Here is a 25,834-nt window from a genome sequence, read left to right as displayed (position 1 = left end):
GACAAAGCCAGCTCAACGAGCAAACCTACATCCAGAACCTCAACCTGAGCTACTAGTCTTTAAGTCCTTCTCTTTGCTTTCTCCCTCGTTTTCTTTTTTTTTACATAGAATTCCACATCCCTTAATCCCCAGTAGTCTGCCATGTGGTAATTGTCAATGACAGTTTGAAGACGTAATCACATTGTACAGACTGCATTTCGAGAATCCAATGGATCCATCCTTTTCTCCAACAGATTTATAAATACAATTTTCTGTTATAAATACACAGGGCTGCCTTTAACTATTTTATCCCCATCGTAACATTGTATATTTCTCCTCTAATTGAAGGTGTGGAACAGAACTGTAAAATTACAACACGAAAAGTAAGTTTTCTTGCACACCTGTGGTTTCTAACTACTTCAAAACTACAATGGGAGTTTTAAAAGTCAAGTGTTAAAAGTTACAATTCAAATTCCTCTGTGATTGTGAATTGTCTTTCAAATCAGCTTTAGAGATGTGAAATTGTGAAGTTAATAATCGTAAAGGTGAAGGTCAAAATCCCAATGTATTCGTTTGCTTTACAACCTGAGATAAAGTGTCACAAGTTTACCGCACAAAACACATGGGTGCCTCTGTATTTAGCAGAATAAATATACCAAATGTCCAGATCTTTGAGTTTCCAGGCCTTAGAACAAGCTTGGAATCCCAAGTGGACTCCTGTTCTCATGATCTAGCTCCCACTTACATTGATTACTTTGTGACAAAACTTTGTGATGGGCTCTTCCTACGGCCATTCAGGAAGTTTGATTGTGAAGCTGGTAATTGGTTCATCTGGCACTCTTTTCAAAATTGTGGTTGATTCTGACCAAAGAAATCTGTTTTGCTACATATTTTTCTTCATTTTTCTCACTTCCATTCTCTTAATCTTCCATTATTCACTGAACTTGAAACATTAGCTCTGTTTTTCTCTCCACAAATGCTGTCAGCCCTGGTGAGTTTCTCCAGCATTCTCTGTGTTTGGACCAACTTGACAGGAGGGTGGGGTTCTCCAACTGCTCCAATTTGGAGACAATCAATGCCAGCCTCAGAAATATAACACACTGCTTACAATTGCCCTGGTTCCCTTCTCTCCCTGACACCTGCCTTACAAGAACATCATAAAGATTTGCCTTTGCACCTCTGAAACTCCACAGGACTCAGCTTCAACCAGTGGACTTTAGGACCCAGATGCCTGAAGACTTAGATTGCTATTGTCCAGACTTCTGATAGGATGAGATACTCACCATCACTTGCCTGTCAGCTTGTAATGTAATGTGCTGACTGTGGGAAATCCTAAGAGTTCTCTCACTGGGGAGTAGAGTGGCAGGCATGTTAGTTGCCACTATTCACGCTCTGCCCCATATTTTAGAAAAAAAATCAGAAATCTGTGCTTTTAATGTCTTTCTGCAAGATTTCCAGTAATTTCAACCACAGCAATCCTGTATCAAATGTAATAAAGTTGGATAATCTTTCACATCAATATTATTACTTATATATAACATTAACAAAGCCTCATGCTACCTATATTATTAAGTAAGAAACCTGCCATTTACAAAGATCATAACGTTCAAGCATTACATTTTCTGTCAGCTGTAAACTAATCGGCAAAACTTTAGAGGTCACTTACATATTTGCTTATGCCATAAATCTTACGGTAATAGTGAAAATAATCTTCAAATACGCATGAAATTATGAATATATTAATGCAAAACCAATCCCTTTTTGACTTTTCTATCTCAAGTGAAAAGGCATTAGTTACTACATATCCCAATAAAAATGTTAGAAAATATTTATTCCAGTTGGTTCAATATTTTCTCCACAGTTGTCTAACACATCGGTATGTTAGCTTCTAAATATTCTAGTAGATGTGTAAATGTGCTTACCAAAGACAGTCCTTGCAGGCACTGATTCTCTGTTTAACCAAAATGACACTTGTGAAAGAATGACAGTCATGATACATGGCAGGTAGGTCTGGATCACAAAATAGCCAATTTTTCTCTTCAGGTGGAAATATGTTGTCATGACTTTGTATTCACCTGAAATGAAATACCAATGAAAAGCAGGTTTGCAGTGATAAATATTACACAAGTCCTATAAATCAGTACATTCTAACTAACATCCTTACATACAGATGAGGAAGGATACCACTTCGACTGGGACAACATTCCATCCTAGGACAAGCCAAACAGAGACACACACGAGAATTCGTAGAAGCATGGCATTCCAACCGGAACTCTAACAACAAACACATTCACTTGGACCCCATTTACCACTCCCTGAGAAAAAGAACAGAAACGACATCACCATAGGAAATGGCGTCACCACAGGAAATGACATCACTAACCCAATGAAACCTAAACATATAAATAGAAAGTGGACTACACCATCAGTGCTTCATTTGGAGGCTCACTGAAGATGTTACCTGGTATGGTGATGAAATGTCTGAAAACAAGCATTCCAGCTCAATGAACAAACCTACATCTACACTCTAACTAAATTTTACAAAATTAATTTAAGAGATATTATCAGCATCGGTGCTACTCCCTTTAATTGTTTGGGGTTGACATACAATAGAAATATGAAGGAGGTTTAAACTGCATTGAACTTATTTAATTCCAATATTAATTAAGGTGCAGTATCAGACTTGTACAATCAGAAAATTATTTAAAATTATTTAAATAATTGTTTAAAATTATTTATAGCTACATGCTAACTACAGTTCTGGGTATGTAAGGCATGGTTTACATCCAAGTAGAAATACCATGGCTTTGATTTAATGTAACCCATCCTAGGCATGGGCTGACAGGTGGTATTGGTGTACAATTGATGGAAGTGGCATTGTGCCTGTCACCTATCTACTTTTCCAATAGCTTTAAGCAGCAGGAATACGGTGCCAAGTTTGTTTCCAGCTGAGCATAACGTCTATTTAGAATACCTTGATTTACTGGATTAGTTTGTACATTACATCAGCAATGTGTCTCAAGTCCAACCTGAGGTCTCACTGGAGACTATCATGAAACTCAGATGTAATGCAACTGGCCACTAAGTACTATATAATAAATCTATTCTGTACAACAAGAGTGAGTCTCTCTTCTGTGGGCATTCTTCCACAATTCATCTCAGTAACTTAGACTAATATAATTAACAAGGTTTGGGGCAGAGAATATATCTAAGGCATCTCACAACATATAAAACATACTTCTTCACCCTGGTGTGTACAGCACTCTCTCAAAACCCCACCCTGAAGAACTACTCCCTCAGTTCACCTCACTTGCTGGTCAGCCTGGACCAAGCAAAACCCGGGGCATCATATCTTCCCTGAGTCTAGCTCCATTATTCCTCAGCATGGTGGGCTACCTATACTTAAAGTAATTCCAGAAGGGAAGAGCAATTTCAGAGGGAAAGGCCAGGAAAATGTGTGAGTGACACATATTGTTCCGCCATCTTGTATCTTCAGAATGGATTTCTAGAATGCTCTGTACATTCATTTCAAAGTATCCCTGGATTTTTGTGGCTGTTTTACCTCTGATCTGGCTACTCCTTTCAGTGATACTGCTGAGGCTACAGAACAGCAAGTCATTTATATTGTCTGGCAGCTCTTGCAAGTGGTATTTCCTCCATGACAGAGAATAGGGCCCATCCTGAGCCAATAAATGGCCCTATGGTCATAAACTCACTGCAGTGCAGCCTGACCAAAACGAGGTGGCTCGTCCCTAACCTTTAATGCCAGGCCACAAAACCCAGTCTCAATTTCTCATCTCTACAGAGTGTTAACTTACTTGCCTGTAAGTTAAAATATAACCAGGGGTGTTGAGGTTCATATTGTACCTTACAGCCAACCTCTCACTGATGCTGACTATTACTGTCGTCCTGATAAGTTTACAGTTACACAAATCACTATTTGTACAAAAATTTGATTAAGGTGTTCCTGGTCCCAAAATCTCAAAATATAGAATATAGAATCATAAGATGGTTAAATCATGGAAGACCATTTGGCCTATCATGTCTTTCTGCAAAATCAACTCAGCTAGCATCGTTGCCCAATCATTTTGCTAATCATTTCAATTGGTGTGCTTCTGGTTATGAAACTGAGACAGTTTCTTTATATCTACAATGTTAAACTGCTTATGATTCTAATACTCCTTTCAAGTCTTCTTTTAAACTTCTCATCCAAGGAGAACACGTACAGTTTCTCCAATCTATTCCCATAACTGAAGTCCCTCATCTCTAGCATGCAGTCTATTGTAGTGCCGTTTTAGATCCACACTGGAGAATTTGGGCTCAAGACAGGCCAGTTAAGGAGAAGGAAAGGTAAAAACTGTCTTCAGGCTACAGCTTCTAAGCAGTTCTGTTTATCACACATTAACACTATACACAACTGTAGAGACACCACAGATTCAGAGTTAACATTTCCGGTCCAGTGACCCTTCCTCAAAGTATTAACTCTAATTTCTCTTCAGAGACATTGCCACACCTGTTGAATTTTACCAGAAATTTTTATTTTTGTTTCTGATTTCTAGCATCCATGGTTCTTTTGGTTTTTATACACCAGATTCAGATTGTTTTTATTGTTATATTATTAAGATACTACCAACATGTGGTTCTCTCTTCAAATCTGCTTCAATACTATTCTTTATACATGAACTCGTCCCACACTGTGCTATTTATATCCTGTTGAAAGCAGTTCCATGACATCACTGTAAGTCTGTTCCAGGGTGCTGAAGTAATTAGCTAAAAGAGTTGAATGTTGTGTATGTTTGGATTAAGTCTGGTTTGAGATTTATACATATGTGGCCCTGCTGATAACAGGGCTTTTATTGCTTTGCTGATGATTAAGAGCATATTGATGGGGCAGTTATAAGTCTCACCGCATTTGCATTTTTCAAGTAAAGGTCACATCTGGCCAATTTTCCACATTGTCCAGTAAATGCCCATGTTGTAGCTGAACTTGCACAACTTGGGTATGAACACAGCTAATTCTAGAGAATAGGTTTTCAGTACCATTGCTGGAGTGTTGGTAGGGCCTGTAGACTTTGCAGTATCCAGTTTCGTCAACTGCTTCTCCATATTATGTGAGGTGGATTGAATTGGCTGAAGGGTGGCATCAGTATTCTGGGGTGAGTCAGGAAATGGCTAAGATTGAACAGCACTTACAGTTGAAGATTGTTACAAATGCTTTCTGCCTTGTGCTTTATACTGTTATGCTCGGCTCTCTGATCATTGAGGAGGATTGCAGATGCTGGAGAGCAGAGTTGAGAGTATGGTGCTGGGAAAGCATCTGAGGAGCAGGAGAATCAACATTTCTGGCATAAGCCCTTCATCAGGGTGGGGATGTTTTTAGAGCCTGCTGCTCTGGTAAATTGATTGTCTATTACTGTGTCCAATTAAATGTAGCACAACTACAGAACTTTGATTTAATCATTGGTCTTGGGATTGCATATCCTTATCATGTGCTGTTTTCACTATATAGCATGAATGTAGTCCTATGTCATAGCTTCACCTGGTTAATACTTCAATTTTAGATATGCCTGGTGTTATAACTGGCATCCCTTCCCACACTGTTCATTGAATCAGGCTTGATCTCCTGGTTCGATGATAGCAGTGGAATGGGGTACATGCCAGGCCATAAGCTTGCACAATAATGACCGAATAGAATTGGACTGTTGCTTCGGCTCACAGCACTTCATGAGCTATTAGGTGTGTTCTGAGTATATTCCATTTCATGCATATTGCTGCATAATATGATGGAGAGATTTTCAGTGTGAAGGCAGGACTTTGTCTCCACAAGGACTGTTCAATAGTCATTCCCAGCAATACTTTCATGGGCAGATGCATCTGTGGCAGATAGGATGGTGAGAAGAAGTTTTAAAATAAGACAAAGAGTTTGCAAATGTATGTAGACTGATTAAGTGTATACAGTAAAATATGAGAGATGAAGTAAAATATGGTAACCTTATTGAAATATATAAAATGTTCAGGGGATTTGAGATGATTCATGCTGAAGGAAATCGAGACCTAGGGAGTACACTTTCAGAATAAAGCGTCTTCCATTTAAGATGCAGACGAAGAGGATTTTTTTCTATCAGAGAGTCATTAATCTTTGAAAACTCTAATCTATAAAATACTGGGAGCTAGGGCATTGGGTATATTCAAGGCTGAGATAGGTAGATGCTTGATTAACAAGAAAGTCAAACATTATATGGTCCAGGGGTTTACTGATGTTAAGGCCACCATCATCTTATTGAATGGTGGAGAAGGCCCAAATGGCCTACTGTTGCTCTATTTCTTCCATCCCTAATTAAATAGGCTCAGCTTTAGAATCATAGAGTCATATAGCATGGAAATAGACCCTTTGGCTCAACTCATCTATGCCAACCAGGTTTTCTAAACTGAACTCGTCCTATTTGCCAGCATTTTGCCCTATTCCCTCCAAACCTTTCCTGTCCATGTACCTATCCAAATGTCTTTGAAAGGTTGTAATTGAACCCCCACCTCTGCCACTTCCTCTAGTAGCTTATTCTATATACGCACCGCCCTCTGTGTGAAAAAGTTGTCCCTCAGATACCTTTTAAAAATTTTCCCTCTCACCTTAAAACTATTCCTTTTAGTTTTGGATTCCCCTACTCTGGGGAAACACCTTGGCTATCCAGTCTCCTGTTGTTAAAACTCAAACTTTCTAGACTCGGTAACATCCTTGTAAATCTTTTTTACACCCTTTCCAGCTTAATAACATCCTTCCTAAAGCAGGGAGACTAGAATTGTACACAGAACTCCAAATGTAATCTTACCAATGCCCTGTACAGCCATAACATGACATTCCAATTCCTGTACTCAATGCTCTTGACTGAGGAGAGAAAGCATGCCAAGTGTCTTCTTCATCACCCTGTCTACCTGTGACGCCACTTTCAAGGAAATATGTACCTGCACACGAGGTCTCTCTGTTAGACAACACTCCTCTGATCTCTATCATTATCTGTGAAAGTCCTGCCCTGGTTTGTCTTACTGAAATACAAAACCTTGCATTTATCTGCATTAGACTACATCTGCCATTCCTCAGCCCACTGGCCCAGTTGATAAAGATCTTGTTGTACTTTTAGATCAGCTTCTTCACTGTTGACTAATCCCACCAATATTGGTGTCATCCGCAAACTTACTAACTCATGCCTTCCATATTCTCATTTATATAAATGACGACCAAGTGTACCCAGCATCCATCCTTAGTTTTCTCACCACCTACACATGTCCACTCCTGCAGATAGTCCTCTAAGATTCAGCCTGCTCAAATCAGTAATAGTGCCAGTGAGCCAAAGTACAACTTGTGGCCAAGTCACCTTCTTGCACATGATGCTCAATATGGAAGAGTACAGATTCATCAGCTGAGGCTGAAGCAGATCATCAGCAGGTGGTTCCTCAGCCCCAGGCGTGACCCAAGTAGCTGGGATTTCACTGAGTCCAGAATCATGTTGAGATCTTTGAGGGTCGTTCTGTCCAGATTTTACACTAGTGTTAATGCTGGAGGGTCTTCCTGCTGATGAGACAGGATGGAGTTAGAGGAGTCTGGGACCACTGTTACTATACTGGTTTGACAAGCTCCTCAGAACCCCCATCATAGGTAGGGGAAAAAGATTACCTGAATGAAAAGGTGAAATATACAATGTACGTAACTTCCAACACTTCACTGCCACTGGCCTTCATTTGAATAAATACTAATGAGCTTTTCAGGGACTCAGCAAGTCGATCTCAGGAAAGCTTGATGTATTAGCTGACACTGACATGCATCAATTTCAAGAAGGAAATTCAATAATAATGACTAAGATTTCAATTTCCAGGCTTTTAATGCTGTTACTTCTATTGCTTGGCATGTCCCCACAACAGTAAATAAATTCAGGACCTTCATAATCACATGACCCTTACACCAAAAATCATTCAATATTCTGTTCATCTATATTTCTTAATTTTGACAATTGGCTTCCAATAAATTTAGTGAAAGACATTTGATTGTATTGTAGAAAGTAAACAACACTTAATATCTCAATAGGTCAAGTGGTCTGAAAGTTAGTATTTTACATGGATATTTAGAGATCAGTAGCATCGAAAGTGCAGGAGGATTGAAGGCAGCTTTAAAAGTTTTGGTTTTATGTTATGGCTCAGCCACATTCCAACAGGTTACTGTTGGTACAGTTGGAAACCCTTTGTGTCAATTCTGAATCAATTGTGAAATTTTAAACAGACACCACAGTAAGGTGAAGTTGAGTGAGACTCACTTCCACAAAACTCTCAAGCCACAACATAAAACTAGAACTTTTCAAGCTGTCTTCAATCCTTCTGCATTTTCAATGCTACGGATTGCTAAATACCTAAACTTTGCTCCATTTTGTTCTGGAATCAGGTTTTGCCCTGACATTAGATCACAGCTGCATTTACTCTATGGGGCAGACACGTTGTAAATGCAGTTTTAAAGAGGAATCATTTAGCTTTAATCAGACTAAACTGGGCGTGAAATCCTGGTTGTTCATTAACGTTACTTAAAATAAAGATGTTCTATTTATGGTTGTTCATTAGTTGGATAAATAACTACAATTAGCATCATGTTTTACTTTCAGTCTCTTTTTGGTGATCCACATTTCTCAGCAGTGATCAGATCTGGCTGAAGCTGGAAATTACAGAGCCTTTGGGATGAATAGGAAAGCACAGGCTGACATGCGTGACACCACCTGGGTACCATGTTGTCAGCAGTGGACAAAGCAGCACAGAGCCCAGCTGCTAAAAGCCCATTTGAACCACTGAAACGTTCAATTAAAGGCTGTTTCCTGCCTCCTGTGGCACCTTACCAGCCGGAGTATATCAGGAGAATCTTAGCAGCCTCCTAACATCTATCAGAAAAGTGGGGAGTCTTGGGGAGGTGGGGGAGGAAGACACTGCAGAAGAAGTTGTAGTGTCACTTCAAATAAAAAGAATGTGGTCCTGGGTCATGCGCCCACTGAAGCAGCGTTGCCCCCTAACCCCAATGACTTGTCCTGATTCGGACCACGGCTGCCTCAGCCAAAACTGCAACCATCAGGTTATGTCAGTGTCACCGCAGCAGGAAATGTGACAACGTAACTAAATATCTAGGTATAAGACCACACAAATTAAAAGTGCAGTTCTCAATGTGTGTCTCACTAATGCCATTTCCTAATACTTACCTACGATCTCGTGAAATGTAAGTGCACTCAGCTTTGTAATAAATGGGAGGATTTTACACAGGGCAGAAGGGTGAGGTCAGTACAAGTGGTTGGCGTGCCTACTCTTGTCTATAGCCATGGTTTTGCTACAGTGGTACATGTTGGGCAGCCCATGAATAGCTGAACAGCAGGACTGCTGGCAAATAGGAAGCTCAGGAAGGGATTTTTTAAAAAGTTGGCGATGGGATGATTAGTCACCAAATGTAAACTTCCTCTGCCACAGAAAAAGTAGTTGAGACTAGAACATTGAATGCTTCCAAGAAGGAGTTAGATATATTTCTTAGTGCTAAAGGAATCAAAGGGCGAAAATGTACTGATTAGGATGATCTGCTGTGATCATTATTAATGGAAGAGCAGGCGAGAAGGGTCAAAGCGCCTACTTCTGTTCCTATTTTCAATGCTTCTAAAATCCTGCCCAGAATTTACATTGAACAATTACAGGTAATGGGGTAGATTTTAAGACCTCTTTTCTGATACAGACAGTGGCATTGCTCACTTGGCTCACATACTTGGCCTTTTTAAAATTCAGATATGTTCTGTGATTATACCTAAGATCTTAGTTGCATATTAACACATTACTGTGATCCTATGATCAGATTCCTCCATAGAATTGTAATCTTCCAATCCCCAAAGCTCGCCAGCTAAAGTCTATTTGGAAGGGTAATCTGTATTCTTAAAGTATATACTTTTCTGAAGAAATCCACCTTTCTCGACCCTGGCAGGGTAACTTGTGATCAAGAGCAATGATTTAACAAAGCATTTGTAAACATCTTTAAGGCGCTCCAACAGAATGTGAAAAACACATACACAGAAATTAAAAACTGGAAGAACTGTGATGCTGAAAATCAGATGCAAAATAGAAATTGCTGGAAGAGCTCAGCAGGTCTGGCAGCATCTATGGAGAGAAATCAGAGTTGACATTTCAGGTCTAGTGACCCTTCTCAGAACCATTCTGAGGAAGGGTCACTCGAACTGAAACGTTAACTCTGATTTCTCTCCAGAGATGCTGCCAGACCTGCTGAGCTTTTCCAGCAATTTCTGTTTTTCTTTGTACACAGAAATTAGTAGGCTTGACATTTCCTTTCGCAGTAGTTCCCAGAATAAATTGAGAACAAAATCAGCTTAATTTCTCCAAAAAAGTCTTGCTAATGCTCAGCAATGGCCTTCTACTTTAACACTGATCTGACAATCTCACAACACATTTGGATTTATTACACAGTGCGCATATATTTCTGTTAAAGGTAATCATTTCAGATAGCTGTCCTCAAAACTGAGAGCAAAACAAAGATAAATTGACACAGATTGGCAGCTTATCAGTAACAATTTGAAAAAGAATAAACTACAAACAGGAGCCTAGGAGATGAAGAGCCCTACTCACTTACTGGAGGAACAGAGAGTAACAATTTGTGGCTACCCAACTATGCTGATTCTCACCCTAATGTAACCATTAAAACCCAAGCCATTAAGGGTATCACAGAGATCTACCAGAACTTGACAGCAGTACCATCTCACCCTGTCAGGGGATGATAGCAGGCTGGCCTAATGTGATGCATGTGACCAGACTTTTTAATTTCATCTGAATTAATAGCTTTCAAAAATTCATATGGCATTGCCGTTTCCTCGTTAGTATAGTGGTTAGTATCCCCGCCTGTCACGCGGGAGACAGTGGTTCAATTCCTCGATGGGGAGTCTTTTTTTTTCACACAGACGGTGGTACATGTATGGAATGAGCTGCCAGAGGAAGTGGTGGAGGCTGGTACAATTGCAACATTTAAGAGGCATTTGGATAGACATATGAATAGGAAGGGTTTGGAGGGATATGGGCCGGGTGCTGGCAGGTGGGACTAGATTGGGTTGGGATATCTGGTTGGCGTGGACGGGTTGGACCGAAGGGTCTGTTTCCATGCTGTACATCTCTATGACTCTATAATAAGATCCTTCTCAAGTCATTACAGAAAGGTTTTGTTTTGCAGGGGTGGGGTGGTGGTAGGTGGTTGTTCCAGCTTCATGTGACTACTGTCTCCAATTGTGATGTCACCAAGGATGGAGGACAGACCAAGGATCTCAGAGAAATTACAGAAATGTCCACAAAGGGGTGAGAACCTGGCAGAGACAGCTTCAATCATAAATCCCTATCTTCCCTGCTTGGTACAAAGTTAACCTGGAACCTAAAACAGGCACATAATTGAGATCAGAATGTTATTCCCAAGAGGTGCCTGCAGGATCAGACCATGTTTGTGCAACCATTTTCATGGCAACTGAACATGCAAATAAAATGTCAGCTGAATTTAAGTTTTTTTTTTAAACAAACCTGTACTGGACTGGACGAGTTCTTCACCCACAGTTTGTCCCAGCAAATCATACTGATTCAGGCGTGAGCCATCTTCTGCGACGACCACAGATTTTGCTGGCTCATTGGTCCAATTGTAATTCACCTCCGTACTTGTATATGCATCTACAAACATAATGAAGGAGAGCACGATCAAGCAGGATTGAGATCGTTACCACTGGCTAAGATAGCAATCTAAGTATTCGTGAACAAAAATAGAGATTGCTGGAAAAGCTCAGCAAGTTGGGCAACATCTATGGAGAGAAGTGAGTTAACGCTGCGGGTGTAGTGACCTTTCCTGTGAAACCACGATTCATGACTTGTCCGTGGAAGTCACAATTGGAATATAAATTAACCAGAGAAATGAAGCTGGGAGGTAATAGAATTGTTGCTGTGTTCACCTGCTTATCATTAGGTGTGAGTCAATATCTCAAAGCCTTTATAAGTTAATGGGGCTTACTTAGTGAATCTCTATTTCTGAAAACAGCAGGATAAAATCTAGCATATATAACTGCATTTGTGAGAATCACTGTCATTCTTCAATGTTTATGCATAAAGTTCCTACTTACACACAAACACACAGACATACACATAGACAGACACACACACACACAGACACACACATAGACACACACAGACACATACACACAGGCACATACACACAGGCACACACACAGACACAAGATGTTGTTCTGGATTTTGCTGAACTAATGTTATTCCCCGTGTGGGCGGCACGGTGGCACAGTGGTTAGCACTGCTGCCTCACAGCGCCTGAGACCCGGGTTCAATTCCCGCCTCAGGCGACTGACTGTGTGGAGTTTGCACGTTCTCCCCGTGTCTGCGTGGGTTTCCTCCGGGTGCTCCGGTTTCCTCCCACAGTCCAAAAAGATGTGCAGGGTCAGGTGAATTGGCCATGCTAAATTGCCCGTAGTGTTAGGTAAGGGGTAAATGTAGGGGTATGGGTGGGTTTCGCTTCGGCGGGTCGGTGTGGACTTGTTGGGCCGAAGGGCCTGTTTCCACACTGTAATGTAATCTAATCTAATAATGGCAAGGCTTCTGAAGCTGGTGTTAGTAGCATCACGACTTCTGAAGTGGAGCACCTTTATAGTTCTTGGCAATGGAATGTGCACAGAAATCAATAACATGGTTAATTTAGGCTAAGTACTCACTTGTCTCTCACGGAGACTTGTGAATAAATTAAGTATTGTTCGGTCAGGATTAACTCAGTTTATAATGGCAAAATCAAAGCCATATAAGGATGAACAACCGTTTTGGTCCTGAACATTTATGAAATTTTACCAGTGTGGAGTCTATCATCTCAGGATTTTTAGAAACAAAAACATTTTAAAGTTCTCCATTATTCTTAGAGTCATTAATTCATAGAGTCACCCAGCACAGAAACAGATCATTTGGCCCAGCTCGTCCCGTGCCGAGAAGGTTTCCTAAACTGAACTAGTCCTGTCTGCCGGCATTTGGCCCACATGTCTCTAAACATTTCCTCCCTGTCCAAACATCTTTTAAATGTAGTAATTGTATCCGTCTTGACAATTTCCTCTGGTAGCTCATTCCATACACATACCATCCTCTGTGTGAAAGTTTCCCTTCATGTCACTTTTAAATCTTTTCCCCCTCACCTAAATCTATGCCCTCTGGTTTTGGACTCCCTTAACTTGAGGAAAAGACCCTGGTTATTCACCTTCTCTATGCCCCTCACATGCTAGCTGGTGGAACAAGATCTGTGAACTGAAGAAATGAGTGGCCACCCTATCCCGGTGGCTGTCAAAGTGACAGCTGTGTTGACTTTTATACATCTGGCTCTTTCCGAGGCGACTGGGCTCCTTGGTGGGATCACTTACTTTTTGAGACAAATGTATTCAGTCTGTTACTGACATTAGTTGTGCCAAATCACACTCTTTCGCCTTGTTTCCCTGTAATTAGGTGAGTGCCGCAGCCTAGGCAGTAGGCTTTGTCACCAGTATAGGCCTCTCCAAGGTGCAGGACATGATAGACTATACACATTATGTCAAACGAGCCACTTTGTACAGTAGCTGAGTTCATCAACAGGAAAGAATTGCATTCTATCAATGTGCAAGTAAGCACCAGTAGCACATCTTGGAGGTGAGCAGCAGGTACCCTGTGGCTGCCCTGATGCCGATGTCCTTAAGAACTGTCATGTGATTGCTGCATTTGAGGGGCCAGATGGAAGGATAGTTACTGGAAGACAAGGGCTACCTCTGTGACCATGCCTGATGACTCCATTATGCAACCTCCACACCAACTGGATGGGAAGAGAGAAATGAGTTCTGTAACCTTGAAAATCTGCAGCAGTGCTGCATATCTTATTGCAACAGAGACAGAAAGTCGAACCAAATTAGACTTTCTATCTTCATATTCATAACTCTGTTAAATAAAACAGTCAAACATTCCCAAATAGTCACTCCAATGGTTCCTAGCCAAATGTTTGAATAACCAATCCCAGACTTGGCAAATAATTAATTTTCAGGCAATAGTTATGTATCATAAACAAAAGACTTAACTGTCTATTAAATACACAGTCAATTTGGCAGGGAAAAAATTAACAACATGGTAAGCTGATTAATGTCTGTGTTTTAAACCAGAATCATTTATTTTCAGTCCCCATTCACAAAAGAGACAGACAGACAAACACTGGGAATCGATAATTAAAAGAAAATAAGAAAATCAGCCAGATTACTTAAATGGCTTTCACGATGTATTGCCTCACAGGCATCAATATAGATTCCTTGGATGCTTTTCTGAAACATTGATCTGGGTCACTTTCTTGGTTCACCCAGACAAAGGCAGCATTCACTCTTTGGATTTGTGGAAACTGGTGCAGATTAGGCAGGGAGCTCTCAAACCACAGCAACAGCCAAAAACCATCTCCCAGAAAACATACTTAGAAAAAAAAACAGATTCAATCTGATTCTTCTTGATCCACCAATCAAATCTTCCGAAGGTCTCAATTTCCATTCAGCGCTGTCTTCTGCTTCAACGTGGGTCCATAACAAACGTTCCGAAACCAACTGTCAGGCACTAAACTTATTAATAGCTGACTTCTACTATCTGCTTAAACACAATGTTCTTCCCAAGGTTGCTGTGTCTGTTAGAACCTTTAAAATCAAGTATCAGCCTGCTTTAGCTTCCAGGCCTGGCACCACAAACTAAATTTGCCTGGCCTTTTGTTTACCTTTTACCACATGCTGTCATAAAGTCCACAGGTCATTCCCAGCTTGTAATTCAAAATTGATAAAAGTCCAAACGTAATGAAAAATCAGTGAGACTTCTAACACATAGCTGGCTGACAATCTCTTGAACATCTCACTTTTTAAAATTAAAATATTTGTGACATTGTTTTAACTGTAGGAAGACAAAGATTTACATTTCCTTTGTGCTTTGCCCCTGACTTAATCATAACAGTTAACATACCCTCAAACCAGCCATGATGGTCATGATAATAACCTATCAACAAAAGACAATAATGCACACAAAAGAATGTGAAAAAAAATCTCGATTTCCAAAATGGTTTTCCTTCAAAACCAGAAGTGTATGTATCGAAAGGTGGAAAACAAAAATGCTTTAGTTATAACTTTGCTGAGAAGGAGTCTGAATGGAATTGTCCAGTAAAGTAGAAATATTTTAAAATAGCCATTAAAAAGTCCACGTTACAGAACAGGAGATGTTGGGGGTCTTAAAAGGGTAATAAATCCCTGAGTCAATACAAAATTGGCTTGAAGGTTGGAGACTGAGAGTGATGGTGGAGGAATAGTTTTTGGATTATGACCCGTGGTGTGCCACAAGAATCAGTGCTGGGGTCCACTGCTTCTCATCATTTATATAAATTATTTGGATGTGAATACAGGAGAAATGGTTAGTAAGTTTCCAGATGACACCAAAACTGAGCTGAGCAGTTTAATTCAGTCTGGAACTAGTTGGAAGTTCAACAGGGAGCTGTTTGGAAACTCTCTCTTTTCTTCCCTTCAATTTCAACCAGTAAGCATGTGTTCCATTTACACTGGTTTGAAAAGGGAGTTTACTTATTGGGACTGTTGTGTATATTCGGAACAGCATAATAAGTCTAGTTTGGATAGACTGAGCTCTGTAGGGGTTCTTTATTCTTTTTTTTGTGTTTCAATGTGTAATTTTGTGAATAGATTTTTGTCTGTTTTAAAATCTAGTAGTCAACCTAGCTAAAGTAATCTGGGTAATTTTGACTGTACATTTAACAAAACAAATTACAAAGTTATGGTCTGGGGCTGCCTGCTTAAGAATGTTTTGAGTGGTCTGGCTTAGTCCATAACAGATTGGAATCTCGTCCAGGATTTTACACTGTGAGTGGTAGGTGCTAGTATCTTTATTTCGGGTGTTGGCTTGGTTAGGTAGACAAAGCTTGGGATAGGAATGGCTGTTTCAGTTGCCAAAAGTTTTCTGGATGTGGATGCAGTGACTTTGGAAGTTTTGTAAAAAGTGAATAAGACTAAGTTGCAAGAATTAGCAGAGAAGCTAGAATTGAAACTGCCTGCTTCTGTGAGGAAAGGAGAGATAATTACAGCAGTACCTCAGCATTTAAACTTGCTGGAGTAACCATCAGAATCTATAGAGATGGCAAGAATTCAATTGTAAATGAAGCAGCTTGAGTTAGAGGTGAGAGATAAAGAAAGGGCAGCAGGAATGAAATATCTTGAATTACGACTAAAAACAGAAGAGAGAAAGTTTCCACATAGCTCCCTGTTGAACTTCCAACCAGTTCAAGACTGAACTAAACTGCTCAGCTCAGCTAGCTGGACAGCTGATCATTCCTCTTTCTTTATACAGGTCACTTCTATGACATGATCCCTTTGGCCTGAAGTCTCATCTGTTTACATGTAAATAAAGGGCCTCTCAAAATCCTTTTCATCTCTGTACCAAACCAGACTGATCAGAGCCTGGCCAGGTTTATTATCCCTCTGAAAAAAAAGGGCAGAGTCTCCTTGGGCCAAGGAACAGCTTTGAGAAAAAAAGGGACTAGCTTTGTGACATCTAGAGGGAAAAAGAGAGAGCAGCAGAACAGAGGACAAAAGAGAAAGCAGAGTAAGAAAAAGAGAGAGCTTTTGAACTTCAAAAACCAGTACTTAAAAAGGAAAGTCAGCTTAAAAGGCTGGAGATAAAGGCTGAGGATAGGCTCAATGAGGAAGTAATGCAAACTCATGTGGAAGAACAGATAGTTAATGCAGCAAGGTTAACAGCTGAAATGGCTGATGATTATGAGTGGTCCATAAAACTCGATTTGGCTTCCAGAATCAATTTCAGTCCATGACGGATAGAAATTGGGGCAAAGAGAAATCCTCACGTTGAAAGAGAAAGGTAGATCTCAGTGAAGATAACTTATCACAGGGTAAAAAAGAAATCCTTGTGGGGGACAAAGAATTTAAAAAGCTTAGTTGTTTTCATTGTAATGAAGTGGGCCACACAAAATCAGTGTTGGTGGACGAGGAGAAAGCCAGATGTAGGAAAATAGGACAAGACCTGGAAGTTTTATTGGACTAGTAACAAAAAGCATAAGGGAAGTTTGACAACTGCCTCAGAGTGTACCAAGATAATCAGAGGTTGATTAAGGAGGAAGTGCCAGATCTGCTTAAAAATATCCATCCAAGAGTAAAGTTTATTCATATAAGCCAAGAGATTACAATATTAAGGGACACAGGATCCTCTCAGTCTGTAATGCTGAAGGATGAGGAGATATGCACTCCTGAGGGTCTATTGCCTGCTAGTAACAGGAAATATGTAAACTGAAGCTAGGGAGTCTAGAGGAGAGTGGAGAATTTGTGGTAAGAGTACTAGACAAAACTCTCAGCTCCAGGAATACAATTTGTCCTCACAAATGATATAGCTGATTCACCGGTATGTATGCTGCCTACTCTAGTTGAAAAGCCAGTGGAGATGCAGGCAACTGAAGACCTGGAGAATGTTTATCCAGGAATTTTCCCTGATTGTGTGATCACAAGATCACAGAGGCACAAGCTGAGGCAGGAGAAATCAAAAGACACAGATAAGGAAGCTGACATAGTGTTATCCGAGACCTTTTCTCAATCAGATAAGTGGAACAGAACAGGAGCAAATAGGTAAATATGCAAGTATCTTTAGCTCTGCTAAGTTGATTGAATTACAGCAGAAAGATCAGGAAAAACAGTTATATCAAAAAGCATTTTCAAAGAAAGAAAGTGAATGCTTCCTGTGTTTTATTACTTAACAAATGATATCTTAATGAGGAAATGGAGACCATCATACATTCAAGCAAATGTGAAATGGGCAGAGATTCATCAAATTGTTTTGCCAGTAGGGTATAGAAAGGAGATGCTGCAAGTGTCACAGGAGCTCCCACTTGGAGGTCATTTAGGAGTGAGGAAAACACAGGCTAAAATACAGAGATATTTTTACTGGCCTGGACTACACAAGGTTGTGGTTGAATTTTGCCAGATATGCCACACATGTCAGCTAATCGGAAAACTACAGGCAGTAATAAAATCTGCATATTTAATACCTATTCCAGCATTTGAGGAACCTTTCATTGATCCCACAGGTCAACTACCTCAAACAAAAAGTGGGAATAAGTATTTATTAACAATAATGGATGCATCGACTAGATTTCCAGAGGCAATTCCATTACGCAAATTCATAGCAAAAAATGTTGTAGAAGCATTACTTAAATTTTTTTACTAGATACGGATTACCAATAGAGAGCCAGTCAGATCAAGGATCAAACTTCACATCCAAACTATTCACGGAAGTTATGGATAACTTGGGAGTAAAGCAATTTAAATCTACCGCATACAAACCGGAATTGCAGAGAGCGCTAGAGAGATGGTATCAAACACTAAAGACCATGTTGAGGGCTTATGGTCAGGATTATCCAGATGATTGGGATAAGGGAGTTCTGTTTGTACTTTTTGCAATCAGAGATGCATTGAGTGAATCAAACAAACTCAGTCGATTTGAATTAATTTTTGGGCATGAAGTAAGAGGACCATTAAAATTGATTAAGGAGAAGTTAATGAGTCAGAATTAAGAGACCACCCATTTGGACTATGTGTCAAATTTTAGAGAACAATTAAATAGAGCTGGAGAGTTGGTCAGGCAGCATTTAAAAGTATCAGAGCATACAATGAAACAGGAAGCAGATAAGAAATCACAAATTCACAATTTGGCAATTGGGATAAGGTTTTCGTGCTACTTCCAGTAACAGGTGAGCCTTTAAAAGCAAGGTTTAGAGGATCTTATCAAATCGAGAAGGAATTGAGTGAGGTAAACTACTTGACCAGGACTCCAGACAGGAAGAAATCTCACAGATTTTGTTGTGTGTGAATATGCTTAAAGGGTAATTTGATAGCGAAGGAAAGCAAGAGGAGATTACAGCACAGAAGGAAGAACCAAGTTCAGGAGGATTCTGAGTAGGACATTCCTCAAATCAAACTGGACAATGCGGAAGTTGTCAAAAATTGGGATAAATTATTGAGGCACCTTCCACAAGAAAAACAAAATGACCTGAAAGAGTTATTACTATCACATGGGGAGATATGCGGAAATAAGTTGGGAAGGACTGACCTAATTGTGCATGATGCAGATATAGGAAGTGCTGTTCTGATTAAGAAACATCCTTATACGCATAACCCTCTGGCAGAGGTTCAGAAGGAGATAGAATGCATGCTCTAAGATGGCATAGCTGAAGTGAGTTACAGTGGCTGGAGCTCACCCATAGTCATGGTGCCAAAGCCAGATGGTACCCAATGGTTACGTATGGACTATCGCAAAGACAAGCCCATTACAAAGACTGATGCATATCCAATTCCACAGATGGAGGACTGTGTCGAAAAAGTGGGTCAAGCAACTTACATTTCTAAGTTGGACTTGCTCAGAGGCTACTGCCAAGTACCTCTGTCAGAGAGAGCAAAGGCTATTTCAGCTTTCGTAATGCCACATGGACTGTATCAGTTCAAACACATGCCATTTGGTATGAAAAACGCTCCAGCCACATTTCAGAGACTAACTAATAAGGTCATTGCCGGATTACCCAACTGTGTGGTGTACATTGATGACCTGGTGATTTTTAGTCACCCATGGAAGGAACATTTAGGAACATTTACAGCATTTATCAAACTGACCGCAGTGGTGGGCAAGTTATTAGAGGGAATCCAGAGGGACAGCATATACATGTATTTGGAAAGGCAAGGACTGATTAGGGATAGTCAACATGGCTTAGTGCGTGGGAAATCATGTCTCGCAAACTTGACAGAGTTTTTTTTAAGAAGTAACAAAGAAGATTGATGAGGGCAGAGCAGTAGATGTGATCTATATGGACTTCATTAAGGCGTTCGACAAGGTTCCCCATGGGAGACTGATTAGCAAGGTTAGATCTCATGGAATTACAGGGAGAACTAGCCATTTGGATACAGAACTGGCTCAAAGGTAGAAGACAGAGGGTGGTGGTGGAGGGTTGTTTTTCAGACTGAAGACCTGGGACCAATGGAGTGCCACAAGGATCGGTGCTGGGTCCTCTACTTTTTTGAAGAAGGTGTTTGGTATGCTTTCCTTTATTGGTCAGAGTATTGAGTACAGAAGTTGGGAGGTTATGTTGTGGCTGTACAGGACATTGGTTAGGCCACTGTTGGAATGTTGCATGCAATTCTGGTCTCATTCCTATCGGAAAGATGTTGTGAAACTTGAAAGGGTTCAGAAAAGATTTACAAAGATGTTGCCAGGTAGAGGCTTAACAGGTTGGAGCTGTTTTCCTTGCAGCGTTGGAGGTTGTGGGGTGACCTTATAGAGGTATACAAAATTATAAGGGGCATGGATAGGATAAATAGGCAAAGTCTTTTCCCTGGGGTCGGGAGTCTAGAACACGAGGGCATAGGTTTTGGGGTGAGAGGGGAAAGATATAAAAGAGACCTAAGGGGCAACTTTTTCACACAGAGAGTGGTACGTGTATGGAATGAGCTGCCAGAGGATGTGGTGGAGGCTGGTACAATTGCCACATTGAAAAGGCATTTGGATGGGTATATGAATAGGAAGGGTTTGGAGGGATATGGGACAGGTGCTGTCAGGTGGGACTAGATTGGGTTGGGATATCTGGTCGGCATCGACGGGTTGGACCGAAGGATCTGTTTCCATGCTGAACATCTCTATGACTTCGGAAGGCAGGCTTCGTGGTAAACTAAGCTAAAAGTGAATTTGCCAAATCCCAAGTCATCTTCCTGGGCCATGTTATTGTACATGGGCAAATGGCTTGAACATCTCTATGACTCTATGACTTCGGAAGGCAGGCTTGGTGGTAAACCAAGCTAAAAGTGAATTTGCCAAATCCCAAGTCATCTTCCTGGGCCATGTTATTGTACATGGGCAAATGGCTCCATGGGATGTGAAAATGAAAGCAACTGGCAAATTTCCCACACTGTCGACGAATAAAGCAGTACAATTGTTCCTGGGATTGAGTGGATTTTACCGAAAGTTGTGTCAAACTTTAATAGTGCGGCTGCGCCACTCACTGAATTATTAAAAAAGGCAAGAAGTTTCAGTGTACAGCGGACTGTCAAAAGGCAGTTAACAGCCTAAAAACGATGTTAACCACTGCCCCAGTGTGAGCCACACCAGATTACACAAAATCTTTCAAGGTGGCTATCAATGGCAGTGATGTGGGTGTCGGTGCAGTGCTCCTGCAGGAAGATGACGAGGGAAGAGGAAGACCCATCAGGTATTTTTCCAGGAAGTTGAACGTTCATCAATAGAAATATTCAACAGTGGACAAAGAGTCTTTAAGCTTGGTGTTGGCATTACAATATTTCCGTGTTTATATTCCCAGCAATGCATCAGATACACAATCGTATACACTAATCACAACCCATTGACATTTGTGGAAAGATTTAAGGACAAAAATGCCAGACTGTTTAGATGGAGCTTGTTGTTGCAGCCATTCACTTTGACAATTATGCATGTGGCAGGTCGCAAAAACGTGATTGCTGATGCATTTATCAATGAGATACGGAGGTGTCCGGTGGTGGGTGTACCATGGCCTGAATTTGCACGTGGTTGTGCATGTTTGCATGTTTATAGTTAGTACAGTGTATGTGTGTTTAGACAACTAACTGGGTTTTGAAGGGTTATGAATGAAGCCATCTTTTGGTATTGATTATTTTTTCATTCAGTGGTCTGGGACATTCGACCTCGGACCTTCGGGTGAACATCCTCCAAGGTGGACTTTGGGACAGGCAACGGCGTAAAGTGGCCGAGCAGAGGCTGATAGCCGACTGCATTACCCATGGGGATCACAACACACACACACACAGACACACACACTCTCACGTATGCTCACACATCCACTCCCACATTCACACATGCCCACTCCCACAGACTTATACCAATTTACACATACACACACTCTCCCACATACACCCCTGCCCGCATGCACACACACACAAACATACATAAGCTTGTGGGGGGAATTTGTACTTATAGATTTACATTTTATTTTTCTCAGAAACTGCATGAATCCATGTAAGATTCTGTAAATCCCTTTTTTAGATTAGGATCAATCTGAACATTGTGGCACAGACAGCCTCACACAGGGCACCTCACACCCTCAGTGCATTATCTGGGGATGTAACTTTAAGAAAATTCTGTGATTTACATATGAAAGAACTGAAACCAACATGCCCAATTCAAAAGATGAGTGACTTAACAAACAATCCAGGTCTTTTTCAATATATAATTTCAGTTACACCACGCTTTTCCTATAAATTCAGTGTCCTACGATCTTATACTCCACAACCACCTGATGAAGGAGCAGCGCTCCCAAAGCCAGTGCTTCCAAATAAACCTGTTGGACTATAACCTGGTGTTGTGTGTGTTTTTTAACTTTGTACACTCCAGTCCAACACCAGCATCTCCAAATTGTTGTTAAATGTGACAGGGTGCAGAAAAGATTTTCAAGGTTTGGAGGGTTTGAGCTATAGGGAGAGGCTGAAAGAGCTGGGGCTATTTTCCCTGGAGCATTAGAGGTTAGGGGGAACCTTGTAGAGGTTTATAAGGGGCATGGATGGGGTGAATAGACAAGGTCTTTGTTCAAGGGTGGGGCAAGTCTAAAACAAGAGACATAGGTTTAAGGTGAAGGGGGAAAGATTTAAAAGGGATCCGAGGAATAACGTTTTCACGATTAGGGTGGTGCACGTATGGAATAAGCTGCCAGAGGAATTGCAACATTTAAGAGGCATTTGGGTGGGTATATGAATAGGAAGGGTTTAGAAGGATATGGGCCAAATGCTGGGAAATGGGACTAGGTGAAATTGGGATGTCTGGTCAGCACGGATGAGTTGGACCGAACGGTGTGTTTCCATGTTGTGTGAATTTATGACTATAAGTGTATTCCAGGACATTGTGGGAAGAAATGGATGAAATTGTGGGGTCCCTAGCAGAGATATTTGTATCTTCAACAGCCACAATTCAGGTGCTGGAAGACTGGAGGGTCATTAATATTATGTCGTTATTTAAGAACTTCTGCAAGGAAAAACCAGGAAACAACACATTGGTGAGGCTAATGTCAGTGGTGGATAACTTTTTGGAGGGGAATCTGAGAGAAACGATCTATATGCTTGGAAAGGAAAGCACTGATTAGGGATAGTCAGCATCACTTTTTGTGTGGGAAATTGTGTCTCTTCTTTATACCAGGTACCAAGAGGATAGATGAAGGCAGAGCAGTAGACATTGTCTACATTGTCTTTAACAAGGACTTTGACAAATTTCCGTGGTAGACTTGTTAGTAAAGTTAGATCATATGGGATCCAGGGGTAGCTAGCCAATTGGATAGAAAATTGGCTTGACGGTGGAGGTCAGTGGGTGGTGGTAGAGTATTATTGTTCAGACTGGAGGCCTGTGACCAGCGCTGTGCCACAAGGGCTAGTGGTGAGTCCACTTTTGATCATCAGCTATGTAAATAGTTCAGATAAAAATATAGGACGCATGGTTACTAAGTTTGTGGATGATGCCAAAATTCTTGGTATAGTGGACAATGAAGAAGTTATCTAAGAGTACAACAGGATCTTGATCAACTGGGCCAGGCGACTGAGAAATGACAGATGCAGTTTAATGCAGATAAATGCGAGTTGTTGCATTTTGGTCAAAGTAGGACAAAACTCACACAGTAAATAGTAGGGCCCTGGGGAGTGTTGTCAGACAGAGAGACCTAGACGTGCAGGTACATAGTTCTTTGAAAGTGGTGTCACAGGTAGATGAAGTAGTGAAGAAGGCATTTGCCATGCTTACTTTCAGCATTTAGAACATTAAGTACAGGAGGTAGGACATTATGTTACGGTTGCACAACACATTGATAAGGCCACACTTGGAGCACTATATACATTGCTGGTTACCCTGCTATGGGTAGGATATTATTAAACTGGAAAGGGTGCAAAGAAAAAAATCTTACAAAGATATTACTGAGACTGAAGGGTTGAGGTATAAAGGAGAGACTAGATACATTGGGACTTCTTTTTTTCCCTGGAGTGTAGGAGGCTGAGGAGTGACCTTATGGAGGTTTATAAAATCATGAGGGACATGGATAGGATGAAGAGCCAGGTTCTTTTTCGTAGGGTGGCGGAGTGTAAAACTAGACATCATAGGCTTAAGGTAAGAAGGGAAAGATTTTAAAGGGAGCTGAGGGGCAACATTTTCACAGAGAGGATGGTGCATATATGGAATGAGCTGCCAAAGTAGTGGAGCCATGTATAATGTTAATATTTAAAAGACATTTGTACAGGTATAGGGATATTAAAGGTTTAGACGCATATGGAACAAACACAGGCAAATAGGACTAGCTCAGTTCAAGGAGCCTGGTTGGTACGGATGATTTGGGCCAAAGGGTCAGTTTCTGTGCTGTATGACTCTATGACTAATGGGAAGTTACTACCATTAGTGTTCTGTTGAGCTGTAAAATGATTTATTCCTTTCTCCACATCTGCTATTGTTGCTTCTTTTGTACATGAAGTGCATCTCATAAATAATGAGCATTTTTGTGAACGGTAGTTGCATATTCAAATGACTGCACACAACTTTAAGAAGCTGCATCATTTAGAGTATTTATGAGTTTCTCTGAGTGATAGATCATCAGTGGCAACAGGAATTATAAAACTGCAAGATTCAAAACTCATTGTCGTCACATATCAGTGAGCAACAATCGTAGGGAAGACTTGGGGTAAATCGAAAAACAACTCAATGAAAATGGCAGGAACAGCATGAATTATATTACAACCATATGGTTTGGTGATTTTCAATGCAGATACAAGATATAATTCCCCAAGAACACAGCTTTGGAGATCAATCTTTATCTCGACTTCAGACAACACTATGATACAGACAAGAATGGTGTTACTAGTCTGACGTGATTTGTAAGGCAAAATAAATGTAAAACATTAGGCATTTAGTTCACTGCTACATGTGTCAATGACCTCAAATGTTTTTTGAATTGCTTTCATGTAGAATACATCAAAACATCTTGGGGGTTTAAATGTAATGGAAATCTATTCATCATTAACTTCTATGTCTGGCCTGACCACAGTATTCACATTCACAGTGGATTTGGCTGGTTGGAAGCTGACCCAATATATCAACTTGGTATCTGTGGGGTGGGGATGAAGGATTGGGGAAGGGAGGGGTAATTAGGTGTGGGAGGCAATGCAGCACAGAAGGCTATTCAGGGATGCCTCAAATGAAAAAAAAGTGATCAAAAGGTGCAGCTATGGAATAAATTGTCTCCTTTTAGAATACAGCCAAACGTGAAATCAAACATTCTTGGCACAGGGTGGACAGCTCTGATGTATTCTTCTGCTACCCCTCTAAGGATGACTGTAGGTGGAAACAGTGGATTGCCATAATAACTTACCTCTTGGCATGAGGTCTTTGGAATATGCAATGTCTTGACATATGAACTGCTTAAGCATAGACAATTTCATTATTCAAAACAAAATTGGATAAACATATTAAAGGGAGAAAAGCACATAGCTGTAATAAGATTACAGCGTAGTGGCATCACTGTTGGATTTTTCTAAGGAACTGATGGATGTGTTGTATGATTTTTCCATATGTTAGTCCCTACAACATACAATATGAAGAGTCGGATTCTTGCTGAGACAGATGTCTTGCAGTTTGTTAACTACTTACACTTAAATAATATCATAGGCTTCCACACAATCTGGCTTCTGTGCTGACTAATGTAACTTTACATGAT

At 40.6% G+C, this 25,834-nt stretch overlaps 1 protein-coding gene across 7 annotated transcripts in view; it reads right to left on the bottom strand.

The window, feature by feature from the left end:
* Positions 1-25,834, bottom strand: part of gabra2a (gamma-aminobutyric acid type A receptor subunit alpha2a) — a 254,455-nt gene that overhangs the window by 47,463 nt on the left and 181,158 nt on the right. For all 7 annotated transcript variants that reach the window (XM_043691791.1, XM_043691775.1, XM_043691784.1 and 4 more), the window contains 2 exons: positions 11,554-11,697; positions 1,902-2,054 (listed from right to left, as the gene is read on the bottom strand). In XM_043691791.1, the coding sequence (XP_043547726.1) occupies positions 1,902-2,054; positions 11,554-11,697 (297 nt within the window). The remainder of the gene's footprint in view (positions 1-1,901; positions 2,055-11,553; positions 11,698-25,834) is intronic.

The sequence above is a fragment of the Chiloscyllium plagiosum genome, chromosome 1, assembly GCF_004010195.1.
Source record: "Chiloscyllium plagiosum isolate BGI_BamShark_2017 chromosome 1, ASM401019v2, whole genome shotgun sequence".
NCBI lineage: Eukaryota > Metazoa > Chordata > Chondrichthyes > Orectolobiformes > Hemiscylliidae > Chiloscyllium > Chiloscyllium plagiosum.
The sequence above is the reverse complement of the archived record's forward strand: the minus strand, read 5'-3'. Positions and strand labels throughout refer to the sequence as shown.